The sequence below is a fragment of the Venustampulla echinocandica genome, assembly GCF_003357145.1.
Source record: "Venustampulla echinocandica strain BP 5553 chromosome Unknown scaffold_0, whole genome shotgun sequence".
Taxonomy (NCBI): domain Eukaryota; kingdom Fungi; phylum Ascomycota; class Leotiomycetes; order Helotiales; family Pleuroascaceae; genus Venustampulla; species Venustampulla echinocandica.
In genome coordinates this window covers 7,176,148-7,189,329 of record NW_022474205.1, presented here as the reverse complement: position 1 = coordinate 7,189,329, position 13,182 = coordinate 7,176,148, and the positions used below count along the sequence as shown (strand labels likewise).

At 48.3% G+C, this 13,182-nt stretch overlaps 8 protein-coding genes across 8 annotated transcripts; 5 read left to right on the top strand and 3 right to left on the bottom strand.

The window, feature by feature from the left end:
• Nucleotides 1-9: 9 nt before the first annotated feature.
• On the bottom strand, nt 10-687 carry BP5553_02261 (Ankyrin repeat-containing protein; the record flags this gene model as incomplete). The annotated part of the gene is made up of 1 exon (XM_032010884.1): nt 10-687. The coding sequence occupies one exon, from the start codon at nt 685-687 to the stop codon at nt 10-12; it is 678 nt and encodes a 225-aa protein (XP_031874938.1).
• A 921-nt stretch (nt 688-1,608) lies between these two features.
• On the top strand, nt 1,609-4,189 carry BP5553_02260 (tRNA ligase; the record flags this gene model as incomplete). The annotated part of the gene is made up of 2 exons (XM_032010883.1): nt 1,609-3,861; nt 3,917-4,189. 2 exons carry the CDS (start codon nt 1,609-1,611, stop codon nt 4,187-4,189), a joined length of 2,526 nt encoding a protein of 841 aa, XP_031874937.1.
• A 711-nt stretch (nt 4,190-4,900) lies between these two features.
• On the bottom strand, nt 4,901-5,327 carry BP5553_02259 (uncharacterized protein; the record flags this gene model as incomplete). Its single annotated transcript, XM_032010882.1, has 3 exons — nt 4,901-4,932; nt 4,985-5,263; nt 5,321-5,327. The coding sequence occupies 3 exons, from the start codon at nt 5,325-5,327 to the stop codon at nt 4,901-4,903; spliced, it is 318 nt and encodes a 105-aa protein (XP_031874936.1).
• A 127-nt stretch (nt 5,328-5,454) lies between these two features.
• On the top strand, nt 5,455-6,473 carry BP5553_02258 (Uncharacterized protein; the record flags this gene model as incomplete). Its single annotated transcript, XM_032010881.1, has 2 exons — nt 5,455-5,792; nt 5,852-6,473. The coding sequence occupies 2 exons, from the start codon at nt 5,455-5,457 to the stop codon at nt 6,471-6,473; spliced, it is 960 nt and encodes a 319-aa protein (XP_031874935.1).
• Nucleotides 6,474-6,489: 16 nt separating this feature from the next.
• Nucleotides 6,490-8,319, bottom strand: BP5553_02257 (putative Cytosolic Fe-S cluster assembly factor NAR1; the record flags this gene model as incomplete). The annotated part of the gene is made up of 2 exons (XM_032010880.1): nt 6,490-8,130; nt 8,206-8,319. 2 exons carry the CDS (start codon nt 8,317-8,319, stop codon nt 6,490-6,492), a joined length of 1,755 nt encoding a protein of 584 aa, XP_031874934.1.
• A 575-nt stretch (nt 8,320-8,894) lies between these two features.
• Nucleotides 8,895-9,635, top strand: BP5553_02256 (Uncharacterized protein; the record flags this gene model as incomplete). Its single annotated transcript, XM_032010879.1, has 4 exons — nt 8,895-8,900; nt 8,968-9,085; nt 9,146-9,253; nt 9,313-9,635. The coding sequence occupies 4 exons, from the start codon at nt 8,895-8,897 to the stop codon at nt 9,633-9,635; spliced, it is 555 nt and encodes a 184-aa protein (XP_031874933.1).
• Nucleotides 9,636-10,156: 521 nt separating this feature from the next.
• On the top strand, nt 10,157-10,984 carry BP5553_02255 (uncharacterized protein; the record flags this gene model as incomplete). Its single annotated transcript, XM_032010878.1, has 1 exon — nt 10,157-10,984. One exon carries the CDS (start codon nt 10,157-10,159, stop codon nt 10,982-10,984), a length of 828 nt encoding a protein of 275 aa, XP_031874932.1.
• A 995-nt stretch (nt 10,985-11,979) lies between these two features.
• Nucleotides 11,980-13,087, top strand: BP5553_02254 (NAD(P)-linked oxidoreductase; the record flags this gene model as incomplete). Its single annotated transcript, XM_032010877.1, has 3 exons — nt 11,980-12,031; nt 12,095-12,641; nt 12,694-13,087. 3 exons carry the CDS (start codon nt 11,980-11,982, stop codon nt 13,085-13,087), a joined length of 993 nt encoding a protein of 330 aa, XP_031874931.1.
• Between the last annotated feature and the right edge of the window lie 95 nt (nt 13,088-13,182).

The window sequence follows — 13,182 nt, the reverse complement described above, 5'->3', positions numbered from 1 at the left end:
AAATTTCCATCAACTAGTCCGTCTGCGCACATCCCTTTCTGTGACTTCGCCTCTCAACACCTCCGTGACGAGCTCTCGCAGTTGTCTTTGCCCTTCTTCGCCCTGGAAGTCATCCCTTGCTGCTAGCTCTTCTATCCTCCGCCGGAACTCTGGATCAACCACTTCTCCAAGTTCCTCTTCTGGGACCATTTCGCCGAATTGAATGTTCATACCCTCAGGTACCAGCGGCGGAGGTCCTTGGCCATTGGTCACTGGTGGACCAGCGACGCCATTCGTCTGGGGTATGCCAGCCTCCAACTCCTTCACTCGCAGGTATACGGCAACCTGGGGGAAGTCGTCATCCTCAGCGATCGTCTCCCTCGCTGTCTTGCCGTCAATGTTCCTGATTGAGATGTCCGCATGCAACTCCTCCACTAGTATCTTTGCACAGTCCAGCGTCTCGGCAACAAACAGTGCTGTGTCACCATCCTCATCCACTAGATTGACATTGACATGAAATTCGTTTACTAGGCTCCGGAGCAGGTCCAAGTGGTTGTACGAGCAGGCAGCATGCAAAAGGGAGTATCCATGCTCGTCTTGGGCGGATGCGAGAGAGGGGTCAGATCGCAACAACGGCAGGAGGGAGGGCGAGTTGTCGGCTGCCAGTAGGAAAGGGTTTGAAGTCTGGGATTGAGAAGTAGCAGCCATTGCGACGTGGGTGACAACGTCGAGTACCAGATGTTGCGGTCGACAGCACTTCTGCTTGCTGCAAACAAAAAATTAAAGCCCCAAGACACAAGGCTGACGTACTTATTAATAAATGGGAGTGGGATAGAGCTAGGATGCCTGCAAGGGCAAAAAGCGGCACTGTGAAGTAGACTTCCAGCATTTAGTTTAAATAAGGAGTATATGCCTAATTTCACAGGACTTAAGCTAGGCCTTCTTCATAAATGCAAATCTATAGTCTAAGTATCTACATCTTCGAAACAAGGCATTTCTTAGAAGGCAAATGCAGAATAAGTTGAGGGCTGAATTATGTTTGGGGACGCCGCTTTATTGTCACGGCCTAGGGCGACTGATAGTGATAAGGATAAGTGGATAAGGGAGTTGTCGAAGTTGTGGCGTTTTGCTTTGTGCGCCTAGGTCTAGATGCTTTTTATTATACGGTAGATCGGGAAACACCATCAACAAAGTCAACATCGTTCGCCCTTTTCCGCCGAACAGTTGCTGATCTCCTTGGGAAACAATCGAGATTAGCCTTGTAGTCACCGACTCAGCCTTGTCACCGCGCCTAGGTATTTATTTAATTCAATTTCCATGGGCGCCTCTGCTGGAGTTCGAGTCATCCTCCAACAAGGCTGAATCCCACAGTCCGGCGTGCAGTCACACCCCAACCTGAACCTGAGCGTCTTACTTGACTTCCCCTGCTCATCTCTTGTACCCGGCTACGCGTGCCAGTACAAATACAGCTACTCAGTCAGCGTGCTACTCTGAATGTCCCGGGTCTGCATCTTTCCACGGCTTCTCTTTTCCTGGCGAGGCACATTCAGCAGCCCGACCCGCTCTTCTTCCATCTCAATATCAAAATCAATCTCACTTCTCTTCTCCCCACCAAGGAAATTTTCAACTATGGCGGCAACCATGGCGGCTCCCACGGACGTCCCATACGCGCCGCAGGACGTTCAAGACGTGCAGACCGTACTTCGTGGCCTCGAGCAGGGCACCAAAGGAGGTAGAGGCGCCAAAAAGAAGACCTTCAGTTGCAAAAGTACGGACTTCAAGGTTTCCGATTCACCAGAAAAACTCGTTGTTACCTCCTGGCGGTTCCAAGATTGGGATTACAAGCGTGACGATCTTCCCACATACGCTCGCGGTCTCTTCACCGGAAAGAACGAGAGGGGTCAACCCGAAATTTCAGTGCGTGGCTATGACAAATTCCACAATGTAGACGAAACCAGCGCCACCAAGTGGGACAACGTCGAAAAAAACACCAAAGGCCCATACGAGCTCAGCTTGAAAGAGAACGGCTGCATCATCTTTCTCAGTGGCCTCCATGACGGCACTCTGCTGGTTTGCAGCAAGCACTCTACGGGAATTAGAGCTGACGGCGTCAGTCATGCAAAAGCTGCTGAGGAATGGGTTGACAAGCATCTCGCCACCGTAGGCAAGACCCGGGGAGAGTTAGCAAAAGACCTTCGAAGAAGAAATGCTACCGCGGTAGCTGAGTTGTGCGATGATGACTTCGAAGAGCACATTCTAGCCTATGGAAAGGATGATGCAGGACTCTATCTGCACGGGGTCAACATTAATCTTCCGGAATTCATGACATACTCTGGTGCTCAAGTACAAGCTTACGCGGAGGAGTGGGGCTTTCGGAAAACCGACTTTCTTGTCAAGGAAGATATCCAAAGCACAAAGGCTTTCTTGGACGAAGTCGCTGAAACTGGCCATTATGATGGACGTGATGTCGAAGGCTTCGTCATCCGATGCAAGTCTCGTGTTGCTTCGGGAGGTCCTTACGCAGATTGGTTTTTCAAATACAAATTCGAAGAACCCTATTTGATGTACCGGCAATGGCGCGAATGCACGAAGGCAATCATTTCTGCTCGGCCACCTCGGTTCAAGAAGCATATAAAAATCACGGAGGAATACTTACACTACGCAAAGAAGAGGCTTGCCGAAAACTCACAGTTAGGCCAGCAATACCAGCATAACCATGGCATCATCAAACTACGGAATGACTTCTTGAAAGAAAAGAACCTGCGAGGCTCTGATATCATCCGACAGGAATATGAAGAAGGCGGTGGTGGTGCTCCTGCCGATGTGTCTAAGGATATCATCTTGGTCCCCATTGCGACCCTCGGATGCGGAAAGACAACAATTGCGCTCGCACTGGTGCATCTCTTCGGCTGGGGCCACATCCAGAATGATAACATTACTGGAAAGGGTCGACCTCCTCGATTTACAAGAGAGGTCTTGTGGCAGCTAGAAGAGGCCCCTGCTGTGTTCGCCGATCGAAATAATGCCTCACGACATGAAAGACAACAGCTCATAGACGATGTCCATGCAACACATCCTCATGTACGACTCGTTGCCCTGAACTTTGTGCATTCCAAGGAGGGACTCGACAAGATTCGAGAAGTCACTCAGAATAGAGTTCTTGCCCGCGGCGACAATCATCAAACCATTCAGGCAGCGACGGATGTGAATAAAGTTCTTGGAATTATGGAAGGGTTTATCCATCGTTTTGAGGAACTAAATCCATATTCGGGACCAGATGACGGATTCGACTTTGTAATTGATCTTGATCCTACCCAGGACTCGCGTGACAACTTGGAAACCACAGTCGCGCAATTATACTCCAAATATCCGAAGCTATTTACAACCATGCCGTCGAGCGATGATCTTGACGAAGCTATCAAATTTGCTCTGAGCGAATACAAGCCCGACCTTAGGCATGAAGTTGGGGGGAGCAAAAAGAGGGAGAAGAAGCAAAAGCAACAAGAGGTATGGAAGTACCGCAAGGGAAGCGATTCGCGCTATCCAACCACTCCGCTAATATTGTGTGATGAACAACAGCCCAAGCAGCAGCCGATAGCAGTAAAGAAGCCTCGCCCAGTAGAGTATATTTCTGTTGCTCTGCCTAAGGAAGTTACCCTAGATGCAATTGAGACAGCTTTTGCTTCCATCTCGTCAAACAAGGGTAGATTCTTCAAACAGCTACAGGAAAATCGCCGTGTCCAACCCGATTTCCACGTTACGCTCATTCATCGTGCGTCCTCGAAAGCTCATCCAGAGCTCTGGCAAAAGTACTGTGATATGCTTTCTTCAGCCGACCCCTGGGATAATAAGTTAGGCGATTGCAAGGTCCAACTTGAGAGGGTAAGTTCCATTTGAAGCTTCTAGGTGCAATGAACTTCACTAACTATTATTCCAGATCGTGTGGGATGACCGTATCATGGCTATTGTGGCTAGACTTGTGAGCGAGAACTGGGAATCTGTGAATGAGGTCGCTCATGTCACTGTGGGAACCAGGGGCGATGATGTCAAGCCGAAGGAGAGCAACGATTTGTTGAAAAGATGGCTGGAGCATGGAAGTGGTGATGATACTGGCATCGGCGAGGTGGCTATACAGGATCGTCTTGTTGTTGATGGTGTAGTCAAGGTCGTTTATTCGCGAGTTAGCTATAAGGGATCGTCGGATCGTTGATGATGTTGTCAAGGCAACTTTTCAAGAACGAGGGGAGATATTTGGCCAGCATAGAGACCGAAAGTCATTCGAGTCGATCATGGCAGGACTCACTTACGGGATTGAGTAGAAGATCTTACTTATTGTGTAAGCATTGCTAGAAAAGATACCACTCTAATCAATAGAAGCATCTGAATAAATTCGCATCATACATGCTTCAGGCGGGCCTAATAATGTTTCCCCAGGGCTTCAAATGGTGTTTTCCATTAGCATCAGCAGTCGAGGATATCATGCTTGATTCCAGAAGTTGATGCAATCCATGATACAAAACGCAGCCAGAACCACTAAAATAAGGCCTCATAGAAAGAATCAAAGATGGGTCACTCGGAAGCAGTCGGAGATCATATAGAATGTAAGGTAAGGAACAAATAGGGTGAATACGGCATTCTGGCCCCGTTGACTCCATCATGCCCCTTGAGTATGCTTGTTTCTCCGATATGCCACTCATAGATAGTTCTTCACGATTATTTCCTGATGTCCATCCTCCACTTTAATTAGGAAGGTTGCAAACAGATGCGCTGATAGAGAATTATCCATAGTTATGCCTCTTTCGACGCCATAGGAGCCTCATAAGGACCCGAATCTGACCAGCCAACGCCCGAGACCGTCCAGTTATCCCATCGTTTCAATCTCATATAATCATAAATTTCCCACTGTGATCATCGAAACCGCTCAGTCCTGCATCAGCGGATCACCAAACTCCGCTATCCAAATCTGTTAGCATACCTAAGCAATCACAAAGACCGGGATACTAACTATGGTCCCAGTTCTTATCCACCACGTTACTTTGGGCGCGATCGTACTCCTCGGTGAACTTCTTAGACAGCCAGCTCGAGCCCGGAGTGCCAAAGTTGGATTTCATGCCGTCGCCATTGGTGCGACTTGCGCTTGTGTTTGACTGTGATTGCTGGGGGTTTGATTGCTGATGCCTATGGAAGGACGCAGAGGGGCTTTGGGTTTGGGACGTTGGAGGGGAGTCGGGGGCGTCCGCTTCCATCATAACAGCGTCGGAGGTGTCTGCTGGTTGCTGTGAAGCTGGGAGTTGTTAGCTACTGTGGCTTTATGCTGAAGGCAGAGCTGTCCTTGACTTACAAGCCATTTTTCTCGCACTGTAGATGTGTTATGTGCACGGAGTTGGTAATTTGGGCTTCGTCGATATATTAGGTAGGTACTTTATGTTATGGTGGAAGCGCTTCTCGTGGGCAGTTATTATATAAGGTACCTCTATGTTCAGTGATACTACATGTACATGGACGAAGTTGAGCGCTCGCGCCGGGGTTTCCCCATCCCCACCTTTTGCTGCCTACTCCGAACTCGCGATCAACTCGGAGGATCCATCATCCAAATCTTCCCCTCCTTCTATCAATCTCCCAAGACAATCAACAACCCCCGAAATGCCTAAGAAGGCTGCCGTTCCGGATGCATGGGATGATGATTGGGAAGCCGAGGCCGACAAAGCAGATAAAGAAGCAGAAGTCGCAAAGGTGGAAGAGGAGGTCAAGATCTCCAAAGCAGACCGTTTAGCCAGACATGCTGAAACGAATAAGAAGATATGGGAATCAGCGTACGTTATTATATATGTCATTTAATCCTGCTATTAAACCATTAATTAAACATTTACAGCGATGAACCCGAGACATTCCACTTCCTCGCGGCGAATGACAATGTCCCGCTCAAGACCGAGTTCAAACCAGCTCTCAAAGTCCTCAGTCGCAAGCCGTCACCGAAAGTGATTCAGAAGATTGACCCTATTACTGGATTATCTAAAATGACAATAGAGGATGATAAGGATGAGGAGGATGAGAAGAAGGACCGGCCAACGCCTGAAGAGCTACGGTTGAAAGCGCAGCGAGAAAGGGAGGAGAGGCAGAAGCGATATGATGAAGCTCGCGCGAGGATCTTAGGGAGCCCAGCTAGGGGATCGTCACCCGGCACTATTACTCCCCCTACCTCTGCCGGTGCAGAAGATGGCAATGGCAAGGGAAATAGGGGGAAGGGTCGTGGGAGGGACGTAGGGCGACATGAGCACCGGCGACCAGATAGTCAATCGGGGCCTAAGGAGCTCTACGATCCCAATTACACACCGAAGCCAGGAGTTAGGATAGAGAAGCGCAGTGGGGAGGGTTCACGTTCAGGCACCTCGACGCCTCGGGATGACGAACAGATTATTCGAGCACCTAGAGGACCAGACGGTAGTGGTAGAGGAGGGTTTGTGTTCACAAAAAGAGGCGGGAACAAGAGTTGATTATAACTACCCTATATCACCATCCGCCACCAATCTTCCCAGCGATCTCAATCACCCTCTCGGCATCGCCAACATTCTTTCCAACGTCGCTAATTACCTCGCGGTAACTCGTGTACGCCAATCTATCCAAACCTATGCCTGTCGTGGCCGCCCAATACGCCAGGGTATCTTTAATATACGAAGGAGAAATTCCGTCTACCATATCATGCCGATCCTCCATGGTAATGTCCTCACCAAAAACGTCCTCACCGGAGAAATACGCCTCATCTACTTTGGCCAACCACTGCTTCTGCTCTGGAGGTCCAGGGTTGACCTCTGAAGTCTCAACCCCAGTAATCACTGGGTCGTCAACTTTTATCTGCCCACCACCATTCGTACACCCGCCCGGGCACGCCATGACCTCGACGTAGGCATAGTCTGGGCCATTAGCCTTGGCTCCTCCTTTCCTGGCGCTGCCAATTGGCTTGCCACCCGGCATTCGGGATGGTCTGACGGGTTTCAGCCGCCGAACAAGATTCTGGATATTCCGGAACCCATAGTATCTTGCAGCCTTGAAAAGAGTTTCGCCGTCTGCCGATGTAACTGAACAATCCAGTACATCCGCATTTCGTCCACGCGTTGTTTGGATCGAAGCACCTTCATGCTGGGATGCAAAATACTGGAGGATGTAGTGGAGGTTACCCCCTGAAGTACCAGCGGCTGAGTTGCCATTTGTGGCCCGCCGGGTAGGGAAGAGAAATGAATCCAGCTTTGGATCCAGGAATGGTATTCGCCGAGGAATAGGTGTACGAGGAAGTTTGGCAAAGTCGACTCGTCTGGAATCTGCCAGCATAAGTAGCTCCTTGCTGGTGATGACACAGTCGACATCTCGAACGCCACGAGTGCCCGTGCCTTCCCACACAGCATCCGTGAGCTCTTCACGACTGGCCTCCAACTTCTTGTCAAAACATGGCATGATAGCTACATGCCATATTCTATCTGGGGAAATGCCAAGTTTCCGACTGAGAGCCGTCTTCAGCAATGTTCCCATCAATGCCTGTGGTGATTTTAATCGTGATAGGTGTGGTAAAATGTGAGGGTGTGTCTTCTCGGCGTAACATATCCACCCGGGACATGAAGACGTCAATATCGGTTTTGTGGGTTGTTTCTTTGCATCCCCGTTCTCAAGATCATCCACATTCCCGGAGGCAGCCGTCAGTGAGGCCATTACCTCCTCCGTCCCAAGTACTAAACATGCCTCCCTTGTTATATTCGTATCCACCACCCATTGAAACCCATTTCTATAAACAGCACGGCTCTTCAGTCCTCTCGGTCCGCTGAGTAACTGGTCGATCATATACCCAGCCTCTTTCTCCGTCACCCCATACGCAGCAGCAATACTTGCACGCGACTGTGGGCTGACGCTCGCAACGTATAATTTCCCGCCTGTATCCAGATTCTCAACTCTAGTCCCATCGGCAGATAAGCGCAGTCCTGGCCCGGAATCCAGTTCGGAGAGTACTTCGGCATGTGATTGTAGAGAGACGAGCACAGCTTCGGCGGATGTAACGCAGCCGGAACATGCAAGGCAGTCTGTTAGGGATATTTGGGCGGGTGGAAGATCAGCTTGTGGTGGTGGTGGTTCAGTGTTAAAGGATACTTCGTATGCATCTTCCTGCTGAGCATGGTTGTTAGTATAAGGCTGGTGTTTGGCGGGGGAACAATGGCAAGGAAAAAAGGAAGGGAAAAGTACGTTATCAGTGGGAACCGCAGGCTCTGCTGCCGGGAGAGTTTCGACCGGCTTAATACATGCAACGCCTGGGGAAATGAAGTCGTTGAGATCGTCTGCGGAGAGGATGGCGCTCATGATTGCGGTTGGCGGGGTGGCGAGTGGGGGAGCGAGCGCAGTGCGCCGCTCTGGTTTGGGAAAACTGTATCCCTTTTCTGATAGTTGTATATGAAGAAATTATTGCTATAAACAATAAACTATCGCAGTGCGTATTGGGATTGAGGTTGGTTTTGGGAGTTTCCGACGGCTCCCGTCCTGAAGATGCAAGAGTCAGTCCATATATATTTTTGGAGTTTACTTTATCGGAGTTGATATTGCTAATCAAGCATCTCCGATTGCGCTCGGAAATGTCCAAGCTGCAGGGGTGCGCTAGCAAGGATCAAGATTTCAGCCTCGTTTGCCCCGCGCTAATAATGTGTGTGCCTGGGGCAGTAATGGATAAGGACTGAGTATGACGTATGATCCTTGAATACTGATTCTTGTGAACCTCTAAAGTGCCTTGAGCTTCGTACCTGAATCTACTTGCTCACGTCGGCTTTCTCGACAGCTTTATATTCCTCTCAAATCCAGCCGCATTCTTCTTTCTACCACCAACAAATTCTTCCTAAAGTTACCAATAAAAATAGGAACTGGCTCCGTACATTAAGTACAAGATGGATGTACGTATCCCCTAACTGCATCTACGTCTACTAGATATGGGAACTAATACTAACACCCCATTCAAAGGTCTTCTACTCGTATACCTATGGAACAGCAGGGTGGCTTGCCCTCCAAGCGGCTCCATTAATCCTGTCTCCGAAGATAGTGATTGCTCTTCTGTCACCAGAGGTCCGAGACTCGACACGTTAGTCTATACAACTACAATTACTATTCTCAATACATCCATCTCTAACAGTAGGAACAGCTCTTGAAGAGTATTTCTCGCGGTCGTTGGGAATGGCCCTCCTCGCCTTGGGCGTGATGGTTGTTCTCCTTACCGGCTCTGTCCCTCTAACATCCACATTTTCCGATAGTATGTTGGCTCTGCTCACTCAATGCAAGTAATTAGACATGAAGCTAACTTTCCTTCAGCCACCGACGCAGGGGTCACGACCGACAAGGCCGATCCAAAAGCACCCTACGCGGTGCCTACTTTGACAATAAGCCTAATATACCACTCTGCCGCGACTTTATACTGCTACATGAAATATACTACCGTGGGTGAAATGCCTTACATGCTAGGAGCTGTGGGTTCAGGGGCGCTTGCGAGTGTTGGTTTATGGTGTCTTCTATTTGCGAGCAGTAGCGGCCGGATTAGCAGAAAGACGGGCGCTGATAAGAGAACCAGCGGGTTTCCTTTCAGCAATAAGGAGGCTGCGAGTGAGAAGAAAAGGCAAATGAAGAAGGCAAGCTGATTGGGAAAAATGCAGAATATTGGGGGGTTCCCACTACAGTTTCTGATGGGGAAATGTAGAGTACAGGAGAGTAAATGGACATTCGGCCTAACGAGTTCAAGATGGGCTTCAAATTATGGTTGCTAGGGTACTAGTTGCTCAGGCCCAAATAGGACATGTGGACCGAGAATATTTGGTTTCCCACTGGCTCCTATGTATGTTATCCAATGGCACTAGGCCAGTACCCTAGGTTTAACCATTAGATTGTAGATGGACTAAATGTAGGCTTCCGATTGGTGTCCCTTGCTATTATTCGTGTTCAAATAAAATAAAATGGTCAAGGCTTACGACGTGGGGACTTTTCGGAGACATTTTCTCTTGTCCAAAACTCCTCCCCTGAGCCCAACACTACTTAACCCTAGATAATTACCCCTTAACTACTCTCACAGCACCTTAATTTTTAATATGTAGATATATATCTATAAATTCCATCCACACAGCCTTGGTTTTCATATATCCATTATCCGCAAATCAGAGCCAAAATGCCCCAAGAACTGTTCGTCATCCACGGCGGGCTCTACCCCCAACGCCTCCTCCTCTACCTCTCAGAAAAACGCCTACTCAATTCCCCAGATTTGAAGATCACCACATGTACAATGTCTGGGTTAAAAATGGTTGCTCCGGGGAAACCTCCTGGGACGCTACCTATCCTTGTCACTGGACCTGATGAACATATTAAGCAATCCATCGCTATAATGGAATACTTCGAAGATGTCTGCGATAATCCTGAGAGCCGATTCCAACAAGCAGCACCAAGCATGCGTGGCAAAACGCCGGAAGAAAGGGCTCGGACGAGAGAGATCGTCTTGCTAGCCGAAGAAGCAACGACGTATTTCTCAACTGCGGCTCATAAGGGGAATGCAATGTTTGCCCTCATGGAAGAGCAAGACCCAAAGTCTTCAAGGCTTGCGATGGAATCTTGCCGCAAGACCCTTAAGGTTCTTGAAGAGTATTATCAAGATGATCGACGCTTTGAGGGACCGAAAAATACCACGGACAGCGAGGGAAGCGGAGTTACGATTGGGGATTGCGTTTTGTTTTCGCTCTTGCAGTTTTCCAAGAGGTTCTATGAGCGGGATCTAGTAGAGAAACTACACAACTTAAGGAAATTTTATGAAGGGTTTGCGGAGAGGGAGAGCGCACAAGTTAAGGAGGAAGTATATCCGGACGATACTAGAGCTTTAGCATCGCATTGGATTCCCGAGTCAGAATCTCTGCCGCAGAAGTTAAAGGAAGGGTTGAAAGTGACGGGTCTGTATTTGAGCGTTTGCGGAAGCTTGGTAGTGAGGCTTGTGGGGTGGAAGAAGTAGGGTTAAGGGGAATGATGATCAGAGGTATGGATGAATGGAAGCAACGCGATGTGGTCTCTTGATATAGGTAATATAGGTATATAATAACCCAGTCTTCTATTTTTTAGCGGTTTATATATCCGTATGTGGATTTTGGATGTATTTGGAGGATCGATTTGTGCTGCTGTACTCAAATTCTCTTTCATAGTATTTCTGAACTGAATCTTAACAAGAGTCTTTTGAAATAGAACTAATGAGAGATTCGTATAGAGCATTGACTTCTGCATTGGATGCACTTAGCCGACTGCAGCAACGCGTCATCACATGGAAGATACCCCTTGGCTTGGGCTATGGTCACAATAGGGATTAACCCCCCCCATAGGTTCGGATATAAGGCACTGGCTATAATAATGTCCTAACTCGAAACCACTAAAACCCATTGCCCACCGATTATTGAACTTGAACAACATAGGTTTTGCTATGCGGAAGGATAAATCCCTGAGGAGTGCTCCGACTGTAAAGGAGCAACAGGAACACCGGGGCTGGTACTTACAACCCCTCGAAAACCCCGCCATCTTGGTAGAGAATCATTAAAAGGAAAATATCGTCGAATAAAGATCAACTCAAATGTCTGTGGACAACTATGACCCCGAATCTCCATAACGGACGCCGAGCTTTACCTCCGTAGCAGCGGTCGTATGTCCGGAATGTTAATTCACCCGCGCCGCCCCCGCACGCCACACCACTGCGATGGAGTTACTGGAGTTACAGTTCTCCTTTAACTCCACGGATTAGAATAAATCCCGCACAGTACTACAAGGGTATAGTCTATACACCACTGCTAATAGTGATAGACTAGTTGAGATATAATATAAACAAAGGCGAATCCCATGGTCCAGAGAATTCTCAACAAGATATTCACAACTCACACTCAGATCAACGAACTTTACTTGTTTATTTAGCGCCATCACCTCACAGCGGTTTTCAACGCCAAAAGCTAAAGTCACAACTAAAACATGCCTCAAATTCTGGGGAAAGAAATTGGTCCTATCGGCTACGGCTTGATGGGTAAGTCGCTCACCTTCAACTCTAAAATCCGTGTGGGGTATACTTGTACTTATCGGTTCAAAGGCTTGACCTGGAGGCTAAACGCCAAAGATGTTGAGGAATCAATCCAAGTGATGAAGACCGCCCTGGACGCTGGGTGCAACTTCTGGAATGGAGGCGAATTTTATGGAACACCAGAATACAACTCTCTCCATCTTCTTAATCAGTACTTTACCAAGTATCCTGAAGATGCGGATAAAGTTATTCTGTCTATCAAAGGTGCACTCTCTCATGCTGGTGGGGGACCCGATCCAAGCCCTGAGGGCATCAAGAGATCTGTGGAGAACTGCTTGAAGGTACTGGACGGGAAAAAGAAAATTGATTTGTTCGAGAGTGCAAGGATGGATAAGAAGACTCCGATCGAGGATACTGTCAAGGCGATAGATGACTATGTCAAAGCTGGCAAGATAGGAGGTATTTCGTTGAGCGAGGTTTCAGCAGCTACCATCCACAGAGCGGCCAAAGTCGCCAAAATTGCAGCTTGCGAAGTGGAGCTCTCCATGTTCTCATTGGATATATTGAACAACGGCGTTGCGGCTGCGTGTGCAGAGCATAATATTCCTATCGTTGCGTACGTATATATAATAGGTATTCAAGTTCATCCACCACTAACGGAGGATTAGTTACTCACCACTTTCCCGGGGGTTGTTAACAGGAGACATTAAAACCCCAGCGGACCTTGCTGAGACTGATATGCGTCACCATTTCCCACGGTTCCAAGGAGAGAACTACGCGAAGAACTTGGAGCTTGTCCAAAAGGTGGAGGAACTTGCACGGGAGAAGGGCTGCACACCAGCACAACTCGCCATCAATTGGGTCAGGCATCTCTCCAAGAGGGATGGCAATCCAGAAATCTTCCCTATTCCGGGAGCTACGAAGGTAGACCGTGTTTTAGAGAACTCGAAGGTTGTCGAACTAAGTAATGGGGAGGCTGCTGCCATCTATTCCATACTGAAGAAGTTCGAGGTGGCCGGAACCCGTTATCCTGCTACACACTCGACATTCTTAGAGGGGTGAACTGTTAGCGACGCTTTCTTTGCCATAATATCAAGGGTAAATAGATCAATGTAATGGTTTTATGTGTATGCTCAGGAAAAGTGTGTAATGTAAAA